General features: G+C 40.1%; 1 protein-coding gene across 6 annotated transcripts in view; it reads left to right on the forward strand.

Moving 5' to 3' along the window:
* GSAP (gamma-secretase activating protein) overlaps positions 1-15,825 on the forward strand; it is a 45,685-nt gene that overhangs the window by 22,005 nt on the left and 7,855 nt on the right. For 4 of the 6 annotated variants that reach the window (XM_085040096.1, XM_085040127.1, XM_085040123.1 and 1 more), the window contains exons 16-25: positions 1,266-1,483; positions 1,775-1,844; positions 2,480-2,562; positions 3,162-3,215; positions 6,943-7,107; positions 7,548-7,603; positions 8,021-8,052; positions 9,627-9,688; positions 11,213-11,308; positions 15,734-15,804. In XM_085040096.1, coding sequence (XP_084896222.1) covers positions 1,266-1,483; positions 1,775-1,844; positions 2,480-2,562; positions 3,162-3,215; positions 6,943-7,107; positions 7,548-7,603; positions 8,021-8,052; positions 9,627-9,688; positions 11,213-11,308; positions 15,734-15,804 — 907 coding nt within the window. The remainder of the gene's footprint in view (positions 1-1,265; positions 1,484-1,774; positions 1,845-2,479; positions 2,563-3,161; positions 3,216-6,942; positions 7,108-7,547; positions 7,604-8,020; positions 8,053-9,626; positions 9,689-11,212; positions 11,309-15,733; positions 15,805-15,825) is intronic. The other 2 variants (XM_085040106.1, XM_085040125.1) reach the window with 1 other exon arrangement.

A 15,825-nucleotide genomic window follows, 5' to 3' on the forward strand; every position in this document is an offset into this window, starting at 1 on the left:
CTGCTTTAACTGATTTCATTGTTGTTGTGGAAACTTGTTAATACCTCTTTAAAATTGTAGTTCTCAATGTTTCCTTATTGCACAGTGTTCTGAAGAAGGAAGGAGACTGAAAAAATAAGAATGCTTGTTTTTGCTATTTTCCATTTTAGAAAGAGAAGCTGAAGTGTCATTTCATACTTTATGTAATTCGTATTTCATCCTTGTTATGAAATGGAAGAAGACCTTTCACTGAATTTGAAATTCTCTGCCTTGGTGTCATAGTTTCCCTTCCTCCATCCTTGCACATGGTTCTTGATCCTCCACTGTTTTCAAATTTCACATGGAGATGTAAATTTGATTTTACATTTCCTTCCTCCAATTGAGTTGCTCTAAATGTGTGTGTTTGGAGGGTGTGGGGAAAGGAAATCTGTGTTTCCTTCACCTGATCAGGCTGATGCAATTTAATGTAGAGTCTCATCTGAGATGTGTGATATTTCATTTCCAACAAACACATCTTTGTGGGAAGTGGTTTATTTTTGGAAGCGGGGTACCTTTGTTTAAAAACAGAAATTTGTTGTTCTGATTGGGTGAAGGAGACATAAATTGTGGAAACTGGTGCAGGGGCAGGATCACAGGAAGCTAATACTTGTTTTGTATGCATAATGAAATACTGTCTTGCTAAAAATGAATGGAAAGCATCACTGATGTATGGTGGGCCTGATTTCTGTTGCAAAGGGTCTGAAGTACAGTACCTATGTAGTATCATGGTGGTGAACACTAGTTCTAGCATAAATAAAGTGGTTTTGGTCTGATGCTTCAGTGAGTAATCATAGAGCAGAACCTTCTTGTTCTGGCCATTGGGACTGATGGTAAGAGATCCACGGACAGAAGTTTGTGCCATGATTCTGCATGTGAGCAGTTCTGACCTGCACCAGCTGACTAATAGGTGCTAATTCTAGTGTTGAACTTGTGCTGTTGTCCTTGTGCTCTGCTCTGGTCCATCATGTACTCTGATTTGTCTTGGGGCAGCACTGTGAGCCTCAAATCTCTACACCTTCTCTGTGTCAGCAGTAGGGAAGGAGAGAACTGAGTAAGGACTGTTCTCCTTGTCTGCTTTCTTTATGGAGCCAACACCATTCCTACTCCTCTTCAGCCTAATACCAAGGCAGCTAGGGCAAGAGGCAGACTTTCTTTCTGGTGAGGACCTAGGAGTCTTAAGAGAAATACTGGTAGCAGGCAAATTTTATGTTCTTATTCCTTTTTGCCCTCAAACCAATGTTCTTCAGGTGAAGATGCAAGAATTGACACATTACAAAACTGTTCCATCCGGTCCCCATGGGTGTCAACAGTCCTGGATTGCGAAGCAGGAAGTCTGTATGCTGTGAGCATCAGTGACAGTGCCTTGCTGCAGTTCCTGCAGAAGAGCAAACGAGACTGTGAGAGATTGGCAGCTCTGCATTGTGTCCTGCTGTACTTCCAACACACAGAAGACTTGGAAATGCAGGTGGGAAAAGAGCTTCCACTAAATTTTTGTCAGTGACTGACGTCTTATACACGGCAGGGTCAGGTCATGAATGATATCAGCCAAAGAAAAGTCATGATTCACCTGGCAGTGCCAAGAGGCTCATCAGCCAGGCTGCCCTAAATCCCTTTACTGGTCCAGGCTGTCCTGAAAACATTTGTGTCTCTACCACTAATCCATGCAAAGCATTACTACCAAAAGCAAAGTTTCTGTACTCTTTTACACTTGCTTAAACAGAGAGATGTGACAAGCTCCCTGTTCTTGTTCTGACAGATTATTCGGTGGATCTCTGAGAACCTGTCAACATGTCATTCTTTTGACCCCATTCAAGAATTTATCATTGGTAGGTATTTGTTTTCCTGCATACTGACTTTTCCTGCATACTCCAGTTGACACTGAAGGAGAGGCCATGACAGTACAAACTGACACTTATTTCTGAACTTTTTGGTTATGATTTATGCTAACTAACTTGCATTTTGTGGCATTAAGAGACAGTATCGTAGTTTAGAAATACGTAGACAGCTCAAAATCAGATTGGCAGTAAAACTTTTCCAATGCATTCTTCTGCCTAATGGAACAAATAGATTTATCATTATTTTAGGTCTCTGGAGATTGATTCCTCAGCTTCATTCTCCTCTAGCTCTAGCCCAAACCATTTTTTCAAAAGGATTTGGCTTATCATGATACTCTCTTCTAATAGCTGATTGCTCAGTCTAGCCAGTGCACAGTCTTTGTACAAAGAACCCCTGCAGTGCTGAGCTGTAGCCAAGCAGCTGACCTGGCCCTGCAGCCATCTGGACTTGTCTTCCTCCTTTTGTGCACAGAATGGGACCAGTTCCACCACGGAGGAAGCTGTTTCAGAGACAGCAGCAGGATTTGTCCCTAAAAACATGTCAGATAATGAACTATGAAGCCTACTCTTGTTAACTGATAGTTTATACAATCTTGCCCTTATAAATCTTTATACATTGCATTCAGCCTCCCTGTACTGCAGAATGTGTCCAGAAACTCAGAACCTGGATAAACTCCTGCCCTACACATCACTGCATGACTGGATTGGGGTAAGATAACAGCTGGTACTTTAATTGATAGCTAGAGGGTTTGTATTTTCTCCCTTAGTACAGCCTATAGCTTGTGTGTCTTACATTTTCATAGATATGTTCCAAATTGATACCTGTGCTTTATGCCTGTTTTAGTTTGCCAAGTCTTACCCTTTGTGGTGTTTTTCATGAGTAAAATTTTTTGTCAACAAATAAAAGCATTTACAAAAACAAGAACAGTTTTTATAATCAAATGGATGGTTAAATATCTCAGTTTTCATAATGAAGCATCAATTTATTCCTTATTATATGAAGTTTATAATGAATACAGAATACATTTAACCATTATTTCCAGGACAAACAGTATCAGTAGAGTTAAGATTTATGAGTAAGCTCACAGAAGTAAAATAACTTCAAGCAAGAATTTACAGTTAGAACAAATAGTGTCTTTTAATTTCTCTGCTGTGAGAATGTTCTAATAAGTTGTGTTTTTTAAAATGAGGGCACAGTTTTGGCTAGCTAGTTAGTGTCACAGAGGAAATGGGTAGTGGAGATTCATTTAGATGCCCCATGTTCTATGCTAAATTATAGGACTATAAATAATTTGTCTGTGTTTATAGGTTGTCCCTGGAGTAATATGTGCCACAGACATTATTTCTCTACCTGTGTTAGAGGTAAGTTCCAGTATGAATCCACATTTGTATTTGCAGATAAGTAGCTGCTTTTTTGTGGGTTGAGAGTGTGCTAAATACTTATGAAGCAGTGTCCCCACAGCCCTATCCAAAAATAGATGTGAACAGAAAATTGCCCTGTTGAAAATCATTTATGCATTTACTAAAATATTAGTTAATCAGACCCAAAGATGTATTTTTTTTCCCTTTTTTGAAGACACCTCTATTCAACAGGGAGGATTCTCCCCAAATTAATTCTTGTTAATCAGATTGATACCACTTCACTTTATGACTTCGGTAGCTGAAGGCAGAGGTGGCATAACAGACATGTAGGATTTCTACATATGTCTACATGTGCCCACTTTCAGGGCTATTTCATTGTGCTGCCTTTGGTGTGGATGGTTCATGACCCTCTCACTTTGTTTTGTCCAGAGCATCCTGTAATTGCACTTATGTCAGGGCTTTGGCTGATAAATCTAGACAAATTCCTGCACAGCCTGGAAAGGGCAGTGGGCTGTATGGGGAGAGCACATGCTGTTTGGGTAGGAAATTGTACTTTCCGTTGAAAACAACAGGAATGATTCTTCCCGTCTTCCCATTCCACTCCCTCAGCTCCAGTTTAGAGAAATACTTGAAATTTTCCTAAGTATTCCCCTACAAAGTCTGAAAGAGGATTTTAATAAGCAGTTTGTTGTGGAGAGGTAATGGGAAGAGTGAGGAGTTTAGACACACCTGCAACACATAGTATTAGACTCTGGATACATGACAATGTTATTCCATATAGCTCTTTAAAGACATGCTTGTAATTAGTCATAAAGCATCACTATTCACAAAATCTTTTAAAAATCAGCGAAATTGCCCACTGCTTGTTCACTCTGCAGCAATGCATCACAGCTGTGCTGCACTGATCCATAGGTTGCTGTCAGGGAATCGAGCTTTGCATGCTTTGCTTGGAAAGGCTGCCCTGAGAACTAGGACACCTGGGAAAATCAGATCTTGAGAAAATTTGTTGCTAGATAATCCCTGTAATTCACTGAGGTCAGAGTTAGTAGGCCTTTAATTTGTCTGAGATTGAACCTCAAGCCCCTGGGGGCACATGCCTTTAGCAGCTATACTTCCTGATTGTGGAACTCATTTCCTATTTCTGTCTGAAACCTAAACAGATTGAAAAGGTCAGAGTTGAGCTAAAGACAAATATTTCCTGCTACTTTTGATGGCAAATTGCTCTGACTCTTGCATGAGGACAAAGATGCTAATGCTCAGGGTAAGGTTTAATGCTCTGGCTGTTTTGTACCACACCAGTGTCACAAACCCGCCATGGCTTAAGTGGTCAGTTGGTGTTTCAGTTGGTGCATGTTGGCATCAGGACTCAGACCCTGGTGACAGATCTGGTCCTACAAGTAGTACTTCTTTTGCAGAGATTTTATGGTGTTTCACAGAAACAATAGTGAATTGTTGCTTTGAGAAGCTTTTTGGATTTCTCAAGCCCATGATTTGTTGAGAGCCTATGAGAGGACTATGTCCATATTCACAAAAAAACCCCTGCTATTTGGCTATCAGGTGTGTTTTTGTCACTGATTTCCTGTTCATCAAGATATACTGAGAAAAGGGGAACAGTTAGTCTAATTGTCCAAAATCTCAACATAAGGATTGCAATTAAAAAGTCTAATTCCCCCCTACTCCCCGCTTTTTAAGCACATACCAAACTTGCAGGAGTGCAAATAAGTTCAGTCAGAAAGGGAGAAGGCAGGAGGAAGAAAGGAAATAAAGAAAATAGGAGGAGGGCCAGGGGAAGAGTGAAAATGTATAGTGCAAGAAATTGTCAGAGCACAGGAAAAGAGCTTCTCCATCGTGCTGTGCTGAACCCCTAGGGTGCAGAGTGATGTTTTAAGGAGTAGCTGCCTGCGCAGCTGCCTGGTTGGTCACACAGCTCTCTGAATGCCATCACTGCCAGGAGACACAGCACTACAGTCAGGAGAGGACACAGCCTCTTGAAGGCAGTTGTCACCCTACAGCTTTTCAAAGTGGTTTAGCAGAGAGTTCTCTATTTTCAGTTCAAAACCCACTACTTACAAATGCCTTCATGGGAGCTTTTTGTGGACTGCAAACTGGTAAGGCCTTGTTTGACTTCTGGTAATACAATGTCTTTTAGGTGTTAATTCTTGGCTCTCTAGAAATGTCTCCCAAATAAATGCCTAAAATGAAGAAGCCTTCTCTTTCTAGTCCTTGCCCTGATGATCCCCGAGAAATAATAGATTTAATTTAAAAAATCCTTTACTTTAAATTTTTGGCTTTTAAATGAGATTTAATACAATGCAGCTTTTCAGGATTAAAAGCAGACAACACTAAAGTCTACCACTTCCTGTAAGAGATTTCATATCTGAAAGAAAATTGCTGTCTTGCTTCCCCCTGCCACATATCAAAGTTCAATGTGGCCTGAACACAGTTTTGCAGTGGTGGTGCTGTTGCATGGATTGGTCACTAGATGATACCCTTATGCTGTATTTAATATTTCTCTGGCTTCATAATGGTAACGTTTAGGCAACATTTTGCAATAGTAGGTTGTAGATCTCATGAGTTAGCTCCAGCAGAGTGAACATATGGTGCCATATGTGCTCTTAGTTGCAGCTGCTAAATATAAATAATGTGAAGCAAAACACAAGATTTATTTTCTCTGCTGCAGCTACAATAATAAAGTGACAATAGGCACTGGCAGCAAGAGGAAAGTGGCTGGCAGGATTGAGTCTTTGAAATTTATTTTCCTTGACAATTTATAGTTTATAATAGGAAGTGGTTTCTTCCTTTTGAGGTTTTCTTTTAAAGTTATTGTTATTGTAGAATAGTTGAGAGAAGAGAGCAAAATCCAGTATGTTAGTGCAAATTAGAGGAATACTGTGAACTCAAAGCTCTCTTTATTCAAATGTTATTACTGTAGTGTCTGTGTTGGGAGATAATGTATATTAAGAAGGGCTAGAACAGCTACTATGTTGCCTTGTCTTTTAAAACTGTCAAAAGGAATTGCCTTAATCTCATCTGTTCCTTAGCAATGATCACATCTTGCTCCCCTTATAAACAGCAGCCTCAAATCTTTATACCCAGTCCAAGAACTAGCTCAGGAAACTGGTGTGGGTTTGTTTGGATTTTGTTCCTCCTGTCTGTGCACAGCTGAGTTTAAATTAATTTCAGCATTAGAGTCAAATGCTTTAGAATTTCTATGGAAATGTTTGGATGTTGTATCTTTTCTGGCATGAAGCACTGTTACTTGAGGTTGGTAAATGGATGTTTGCAACCTAAGTATTAATGCAGCTTGAAAATAGTGGCAGCCTGCAGCTGTCATAGCCATGGTGGTATTCCTCTGTTTGGAACTATTAGAAATCTGAAATGGGATTTATGTGACCAAATGTAAACATTTGCATCTAAGTTAGTAGCCTGAGGCTCTTTATACAGTCAGAGGAAGTCTAGACAATATGGCCAGTGCAGTCTGTGGTGCAATTCTTCCCATCTCAAACATGTAAATAGGTAAAATAAATTGCGACCCAGAAAAACTCATTTCTTTCCAGGTACTAAATTTTGACCTCAAGTTTAAGTAAGTGCTACCACTGCTGTGCTATCTAGAGAAATTAGTTTAACTGCTTTGGTTTAACTTTTTTCAACTGGATTGTTTTGAAGCTACATTAATCACGTCTTTGCAGTCACTTAGTGGGAGGGTGATGAGGTATTTCTTTGACAGGGCAGCCTGTATTCATGCTTTCCCTGCAACACTTTACAGTTCCAAAACTCCAAAGGCTTCTGGGAGAAACTCAACTCAAACTTGGAGAGTGTGAAGTATGCAGAGCCACACTTGCACTACCACAATAATGTGCTCAGGAGGGAATGGCGTAACCTTTCAGAAGAGGTGAGTGAGAGGCACTGGAACTGAAACACTGAAACTCTCCAGAGCTGTCTTTGAAATGGGTGTTTTAAAGACAAGCATGGATGAGTTGGCTTTTTTATTTTGAAGATAAATAAATGGGAATCCGATTATAAGAAGTGCAAAGACTTGCAGTCCTTTCACTTAAGGTGATTGCCTATAAGTTTTGTTCTCTAAAAACAGAGCAAGAAATTAAACAAAAGCAGAGCTTGCACTGAATTGTCACAAGGTTTGTGACAACGTGTGTCACATGTGTGTGAGTGCCTATGAGCACGGTCTCTTGGAAGATGGTTTGAGGTCCCACTCTGTATTATTTCCATTCAAGTGGAAAACCGGCTTAATTTCTCATCTTCATACTGTCAGGGAGTATTTTACTTGGTCTTTTGTTCTGTTAATTTTGGCATTTTTGTTTGTTTACAAACCAGAGAGAGGAGAGAAGAACCACAGCATATTTGAGGAATATTTTTGAAAATGGCAAAAAGTATGTACTGGTTTATATTATATTTACCCTTTCTTATTTTGCACAAGTACCTTGAAGGATTTAATATGCCATTTAATTAGTTGATAGATGTCTAACTAGATGTCTTTAAAGAAGATTATTCTGGTGAAAACCAGTTATTGGAATCCTTGTAATCACTACAGCATGATCTGAAACACACACAGGCCTCTAGAGTGTGGGAATTGATGGGAAATGTGAAGAGTTATTCTCATGCAACCTAGACAGATAGAATTTTTTAAATGTTATCTAGTATTTTTACTAAATTTAGTCAAATGTACTGTTCTCAGATTTCTTTAGCTGTCTTTGAAAGATCAAAGGTTCATTTGAGTTTTTAATGACCTTATGAAAGCCTTTAGAGTACTGCATATGAAACATGCTGATTTTTGTTTCAAACCCCAGGGTGCTTTCTCATCTGGACACTTGGGACTCTGGTAAGTAAAACTTGTCTTGATGTAGGCTGTAAGGCTTAGGTTTATTAGAATATTTCTATCCAGCTGTTGTTTATTAAAAATAAATTGCTATATGTGTTTTCAGCACGAAAGTATTTGAGGATTTGAGAAGAAAACTTTCGTGTACTCACTAGGAAATGCTTGCAAATAAAGTCCCTAGTTCATATGGGATCTAACAACATAAGAAGTAAAACTTGGTCTGCTCAAGGATACCTTCAGGATTTTTCTTGTGCAGCAGTGTCAATGACACCATGTGACTGTTGAGTCTTGTCCATTTATAGCTGCCTTTGCAACACCAGGGCTTGTGTAGGGGATTAGAGCTGATGAAAAAACATGGTATAGAGAGAACAAGTGTAATGAATTTCCTTAGACCAGAAACAGAGATTTTGTGAAGCTCAGTTCCTCTGTCACAAATAAGTAAAACTGAATTTAGTAGTGTATTATGTTCCTGCTGTTCACACGTCAGTGCCTTCTATGTGCCCTGCCACTGTGTGCTGTGAAATGATGCTGATCTAAGTGCTGCTCGCTCCTTTTATTAAGAAGAATTTTCACTGCACTCATTTCCAGCCCCTAACGCCACTCATCTGTGTCACTGCTAGGTATTGCAATAGCCTCTGACTTTGAGAGACTTTGTATCAACTTTGTGAACCTCAGCTTCATGTTTTCAGGGGTGCTTGTTGGTAAAGAAGTCAGATGTTTAACTGTTACTAGAGAATTTCTAGATAGTTGCCAGCCAGTAACAAGCATCAATGTAGTCTTTGCCTTTGGATTTGTCCTCAAGTCCTTTAAAATCAAGCAGTACAGGTCTTTGTGCTGCTAAGTGGTGGTGTAAATATATTTCAAGGTGAGCAGAAATAGGTGGAAATTTTGTGATAATCGAGCTCTTGGTTCTGTAAAATGTTGAGTTGGTTTTATCTATATAATGAACTAGAAGATTGTTTTCCTTCCTTTGCTTTAGTAGACAGGAAGTGCTGGTTAGGAAATGCAGGTTATTAATTTCAGTAGATACTATGATCTCATTCCATTTAGTTAGAAAAGTTGTATTCTCTTCATAGTGGTCTGCAGATCTGAGTAACAGAAGCAGCCAGACCATGGGAGAGAATCACTGGGAGGTGACTCCCTGGAGTATTTACGTTCTGTCTAGCCGTTTTCTTGGAAAACCCATGCAGCTGCTATAGTTTGTTTGTTTGTTTGTTAATGACATGATCTAAGTAGCACATGCATTAGCACTGGTATTACCAGAAGGTTCTCTGTACTCTCTTGAGCTTTCTGAGTACCCTCTCTCTGTACCCTCTGCTCTCTTGAGTCACCACATTGTCATAACTCTTAGTTAAATATCAAAGAGAAGAAGTGGATGGCAGATAAAAAGTTATTTTCCATTTCTCAGTTCTCTCATGCAGTCCATGGTTCTTCACTATCTTAGTTCTGTAGCTGAGTAGGTCAAACCACAACTTCTGTTTGCTTGTCTGTTCCTAAGTACTTTTGAAGTTGATTGAATTCTCGTGATATTTCTGTAGAGTTATGTGCTTGAATGATTCTTGCTCTGTTTATTTCAGAGGCAAGGCTGGTACCTCTCTTTGAAGAGGAGGATTATCAGCAGCAATTGCTCATGGGACTGGTATGTGCTTTTGTCAGTGTACACTAGAGGACGCACAGGCTCCACACATGTGTAAAGAGTGACCTAAATTCCAGTGCTGAGTAGAAGCTCACTCAGAGTAGCTATGGGACAAACATGGCATTTCCTACATTTTAGGGTTCATAGTTATGTTATCATCTTAACAGGTCATCATAAGGCATTGGGGAAAAACAGCAATGGAAAGCCCATTTGTCAAAATGCTTTTTCTCACTACTACTTTGACTACAAACTGGGAGGTCATCTTAATCTGTCAGTTATTTTTGGACTACTTTACGTCTTTAAAACATATGTGAGTTTCCCCCACACAGCTTTTCTCAATTTGAAGAGCAGAGATCTTCTTGCTCCTCAATTTAACACATTTTTTACTGTTTCTTTTTCTTTCTACCTCACTTCTCTGACTTCTATGGCCATTCTGAGGTCTCTTACTCCTTTGCACTGTTTTTGACAGTGATCTCCCTAAAGGATCTGCCATCTAGATGCTTCTGGGCAATAAATCCTATCTCAAATCCCTACCTGTTCTCCCTCTGTCTAGATACACATCTTGGCTTATCTCTTTTTCTCTTACTTTTAAAACCAACTAACCTTTCAACATGTACTAGAAGGTCTCAGCAGTGCATCTGTGAAGAGTAGATCAACACTGTCCTATCTGTTCAGATCTGAGACAAATTTTCCTTCTTTGCATTCTTGTCTCCCTGTTTCCAAGCTTTGCCTCTCATTCTCTGAAGCTTGTCTACATTCCTTCCCCTCTGTTTATTCAGACAGATCCAAAAAGCAGGTCACTGCTATCCTTTGCCTATGCCTTCCTCATACCTGTATTGCTGTCTTGACACACTGAGATTAATCTACATGTAAGTTCCTTGAGCAGAGGTTTTTATTTGCTCCAGTTTCACTCTGATCTTCTTAGTAATTCTTAGGTAAGAGCCAGCATGGACTTGAGCTGCAATCTGAAGATACATGAGGTCAGCGAATACTTCAGAAAGGAGAGTAGGGAGTGGCATGAACTGTATGATAACAAACACCCGATTTTAATGACTCCACAATTAATGTTTAACCTGAAATTGCCATTAATCACTCTGGTTCTCAGGTTCTTGTCAACTACCACAAATTGTACTTGTGCTAGTTTTCTCTGTCAAAAGATCTCTCAGGTTTATTTTTTTGTAATAAGTACTTATATTCTAAGGATTCAGTGTTAATATTTAATTCCTTCTTTCACCCTGTTCCCTTGGCTTTACAGAGAGAGCTGTGAGAACTGTAAGCTTTTTCTCTTCAGTATCATTCAACCTAGCATTCATTCTGCTGAATTTGCACCAAGTAACCATTTTGAATATTTACATTGGCTGCTGAGTTTAGCAAGATTATACTGTAGCTTGGGACCTCACTCTGAACTGGAGTTTTGTAATGGGGAAACCTTGAGCCAATGCCTATTGATCAGGCCCTGCACCTGCTGCAGCTTTTGTATCTCTTTGAAGATGCCCAAGGACACTGAACTGTTGGCTTTTTTTCTAGATGGTTGCTCAGCTAAAGGATCACCTTATGAGACATCTACAGTATGTTGGAAAAAAGAAGATTGACCAAATAGTTTTGGATTACGTTGCAAATCTGGTTAGTTTGTTTTCATAGTCACTATTGTGAGCAAGTGTGTATTAGGTGGAATGTAGATCCTTGGGTGTGTATCAGATGTATATAGCACATATTTGGTGGGAAGAAATTGTCTTTAAGATATTTAAACATATTTTTCAGCCTAATATTGTATACATTGATAAAGGAAATCAATATTATTTAAATTTTATTAAAAGAGTTGTACCAGTCACTCAGAATATAGAAGAAACTGCTCCCTTTAGAGCTTGTACAATATGTTCTATTCCCAGGAATAAAATGGGAACTCATCCTGAAAGTTTAAAGAATGGCCTTTAGATCCATTTGGTTTCCTGTAGAACACATTGCTGCAGGTCCTGAATAATGAAAGTGCCACCAGGGGAAATAACAAATTAAGGAAAAAGATGTCACTGCAATCTGACATGTGTGTAAATCATCGCCACTCCTACACAGTGCCTTCAGTGGGCTGTGTGTGTGACAGGAGACAGTTTTGCCTGAAGAAAACTTTGTAGACTACTGTGAAAATTTGCTTTCCAAATTCTTATTTTTCTGTCTTTCATCCTCTTAAGAGACCTTTTAAAAAAAGCTACAACAACCATAACTGTTGTGCACAGAAGTTATGTACTTGGTTTTGTCTGTCTCAAGATCACATCCTTTAAATGCAGAATGCAGAGTCCTCAGAAGTTTGCATGGCAACTGTAAATCCTGTTCTTTGTGCCATCCCTGCCACAGTGCTCAGTAGAAACTCCCTACAGTGCTGTTTTCTAGTGATGAATACCTTGGGAAACTTTCTTAAGGCTATTGATGCCTGCATCTCCTCAGAAGTCCTGTGTGAGTCAGTTGTGCTGTCAATGTCACAGTGTTCTCTGAACTGCTGCAGTCTCACTGCGGTTCCTGACTTTTCAGGCCTCACTTTGACAACTTGACAAGTTGTCTCACTGGTAATTGGCAGACTTTTTATTTATCTCTGTAGGAAAGAAACTAAAACTAGTGGCTGATTAAAAGAGAAACAGTACAACATGAACCAAAGCTTTGTACCTGAAAATGGTGCTGAAAAAAACACAAGTGGAACATTTATTCTCTTTTCATTGAATTTCAAATAACAGTTTGTTCACTTTTAATAAAAACTAAGATAAAAAATATGAAAACATCTATTGAACCTTGATCTGCAAGGATAAATTATAGTAGACTAAATCTTGCAAAAGAAATCTCAGCCCTCTCTACAAGAAAACTCTCAGGACTAATTCTCTCAACTCAATTGACAGGCTTATTCTTATAAAAGTTATTATAAACAAAGATAATATACCTCTAAAACCTGTTTCTGCTTTCTGCTGGTGCATCTTAGATACTGTTTGGAAATCTTTAGAAATTGATTCATTGTTAACCTTGTGTTTCCCCTTGTCCTAATCAGAAACTTAAATGTTAAACCTTTCCATATCCTAAATGTTTCAGAGTTCTTCAGGGGAATGAACTGGTTTGAGTCTTTCCACAGCTCTCTGTGGCATCAGCAGTGAGTAGCAGAGCTATTGAAACTACTGAAACAGGAATAGACTTGAAATTTGTCTGTTTGCTTTCATAAAATAGTTTGTATTACACTCAGGAGCACAGGAGTGGCTCAGAATAGGCTCTGTGGTGTGTAGTCACTGTAAATCAATTGCAGCAGAAGTTGGAGAGGACTTGGGAGAATTGAGAGTTTCTTGTGAAACAACAGGCAAAGGTTGGTTGCTGTCAGAGAGCTCTGTGTTCTTGTGTACAGAGAAGTAATGTGGGGAAGTGTGAATCTCATATCTCAGTGGGAATTCCTTGTTTGCTGAGGAGCTCTGCAAAGCTGCAGCATGCCTGGTTCCCAGTCCTTGTACCACCTCACCTGCAGTAGTTGTCTTATGTCCATAGGCTCTCTCTCATCTGCAATCACTTTATCTTAGCTTTACTCCATATCTGTTTCTCTCACTCTTTTCATTTCAGTGAGGCAAGAAAGAGGAGAAATAACTTACAGAAGCAGTGTGACATTTGCTGCCCTGGCAGCAAGCGGAAGGGGAGGCAGGGTGAGCAGGCAGCCTGTGGCACAGGAAAGAGGCAGGCCCAAATGAACTGGTGAAATTTCTCTGCAAGTCACTGCAGTAACTGCACATTTTACCCTGATGTCTGTGGCCAGCTGCCATCTGATGTGGGCTCAGCTGCTGAGGAATAGAAGACAGACACAATTTGGATTTGAGTTTCCTTAGAAGGAGAAGGACTGTGTCATATTCCCTTCACAGGAGGGGATCTGGAAGACAGACCTTCTCTCACTCCCTTTTCTCCTTTGCTCCTGGTTCTTTTCGACTGCTTCAAAGTCTGTCCCATAGAAACAGGCACAGGAGCTGAGCACTTTTGGTTCCCAATTACTTTAGTGGAACTTCAGTTTCCTTAGCACCATTGCCTGGAACTGCAGATGTTTCAAGACAAGGTGACAGCAGCATCAGACAAGACCCTCCTGCATGCGCTGTCTTGCTGTTGGTTGTGTGTTCTGTTAGTTTAGAGCACTTGAAGGGAAATGGCTTCATGTACAAAAAACTTCATATTGTGTATCTTTGTTACTCAGTGAAAAATGGCCTTGCCTGGTACAGATGTAGCTCTTAATTTGGCTCCCCCAGACACCCACTGCTAACCCTGGACAGGAAGCTGTCTGTGCTCCTTCCATCAGACAGATAATGTTGTCTTTCTCTCATGCACATTATCTTGTGTGTTATGTTCTGAAAAAAAGTTTGAGACATGGCTTATCTTTCAGTATGTATTTTCTACAATGTCAAGGGTAGATGTTGATCTCCAAAGCGAGTTGTGCTGTTGGGTGAGGGTGTCACATCACAAACATCCATGTATTTAAGATTCAAGTATGTTGTGATAATTTAGATGACTATGACTTAAGAAGTTGCTAGCTTTCTGTGCCCTGTGAAAGCTGTACCGTTTTCTGTGTTGTTAAGCAAAAAATATCCATTCTGGAGTAGCATAATCTTGAAAACTGATTGTGTTGCACAAATAATAATTGGCGATTTTCGATCTTGTAAGAATCTTCCCTTCATTTCAACACTGATCCCTCAGATTCAGTTGCAGCTCCTGATGCAGAGGCCTTAGCTGCACCCTCTGTGCTGGCCAGAGGTGAAATTCATTCCAGCAGCAGGTGTGGTTCTTGTGACCCTTCTCTGGAAACTGGAAATCACTAATTTCCTAGAAAACTTGCCGTACTCCAGAAAGATTAAATTGGATCTTTCCACTGCATCTGTACGGAGATGGCAAGTATTAGGTAGTTATTTTGCATCAGGCAGCTGTGCAAGCCTGGCTCAAGTGGTGGTGAAACAAAAAGGTGTTACCTTGTAGAGCTTTCTGGCCAAGATACAGAGGAACACTGAGGAACATTACTGAAGATGAATATTCCACCTCTCGCCTTTGCAAATGGACCTCTCCTGTGTGTCCTCTTTCTCTCTTGCTCAGAGCCTGTGACAAGTCAGCCGTTGAAGAGGACAGAGCCTATGACAGGGAAAGAGAGTGGGGAAAAAGCATTCCTGGATTCTGACCATCTGGAGGGAGGAAAAGGGTTCCTAACTTCTTGTGACACCTCTTTGCAGAACAGGGGTCAGATATGTTTCCTGAGTTTCCTGGGACTGATTGATTACTGTGTTTGAGGGCCAGAGATAAAAGGCACAGAGGAAGTGTCTCAGTTGTGTTACTGAGATGTGGAAGTGGTTACAGATGACAACCATGAGGAAGTTATTTCAACTCTTTCGTGTGTGGTTTCTCTTTCAGCTGCAGAAGCTGAGATGGTCCAAGTGAGAACAGGGCTTGTGGCTTTGGTATATGCTGACTGTGTGTGGGGGACGTCAGTTTGGGAGCACAAAGAACAACAACAGGGGCCAAGGAATTGTTTCACTTCACTGGGGACTAAAAGGAAACTCAGTAGATGAGGAGGGGCATTTGCTTGTCTCATCTTCCTTCTTTGCCAGGACTAGATCTGTGATTCCTCCTGCAGACTTTTCTTGGCAAACTGAGCATTCCACTGTCTTCAACGTCATCCACTCCTGCTGAGCCCTTGGGACTGTTCCTTGCCAAATGCTCAGCCACTTGGACATGCTGTTTTTGCTTTCACGGCAAACAGATCTTTGAGAATTTGATGCAAGAGCTTGAGATAGTTATCTCCAAGAAGCACAATGTGTTAAGTTGCTGTACGTCTTGCATGATGCTTTGATGAGCTGGAAGCACTTTAAATTTCTGGAATGGGGCAATTCTGTTACAATTCAAATTTTAATAACTTTAAGTCCCTAGGGGGAAAAAAATGACAGCTTAGAAGGAGTCCCATGAGAAGATTTTAACATGAACTGGTGTGTGGAATGAATGAAGGCCAAGGGCCTGCTGTACACAGGCTCCTGGAAACATCCAGTCTTCTCTTTTTTGTTTTAGCTGAATCTGGTGCATCGAATAATGAAAGAAGTTTGGAGGAGATACCAGCTTCATTCCTGTGTCTTCTGCTTGTGAGCAAGTGATTTGTTTTA

This window comes from Lichenostomus cassidix, chromosome 1Aa (genome assembly GCF_008360975.1).
Source record: "Lichenostomus cassidix isolate B80296 chromosome 1Aa, HeHo_3.0, whole genome shotgun sequence".
Lineage (NCBI taxonomy): Eukaryota > Metazoa > Chordata > Aves > Passeriformes > Meliphagidae > Lichenostomus > Lichenostomus cassidix.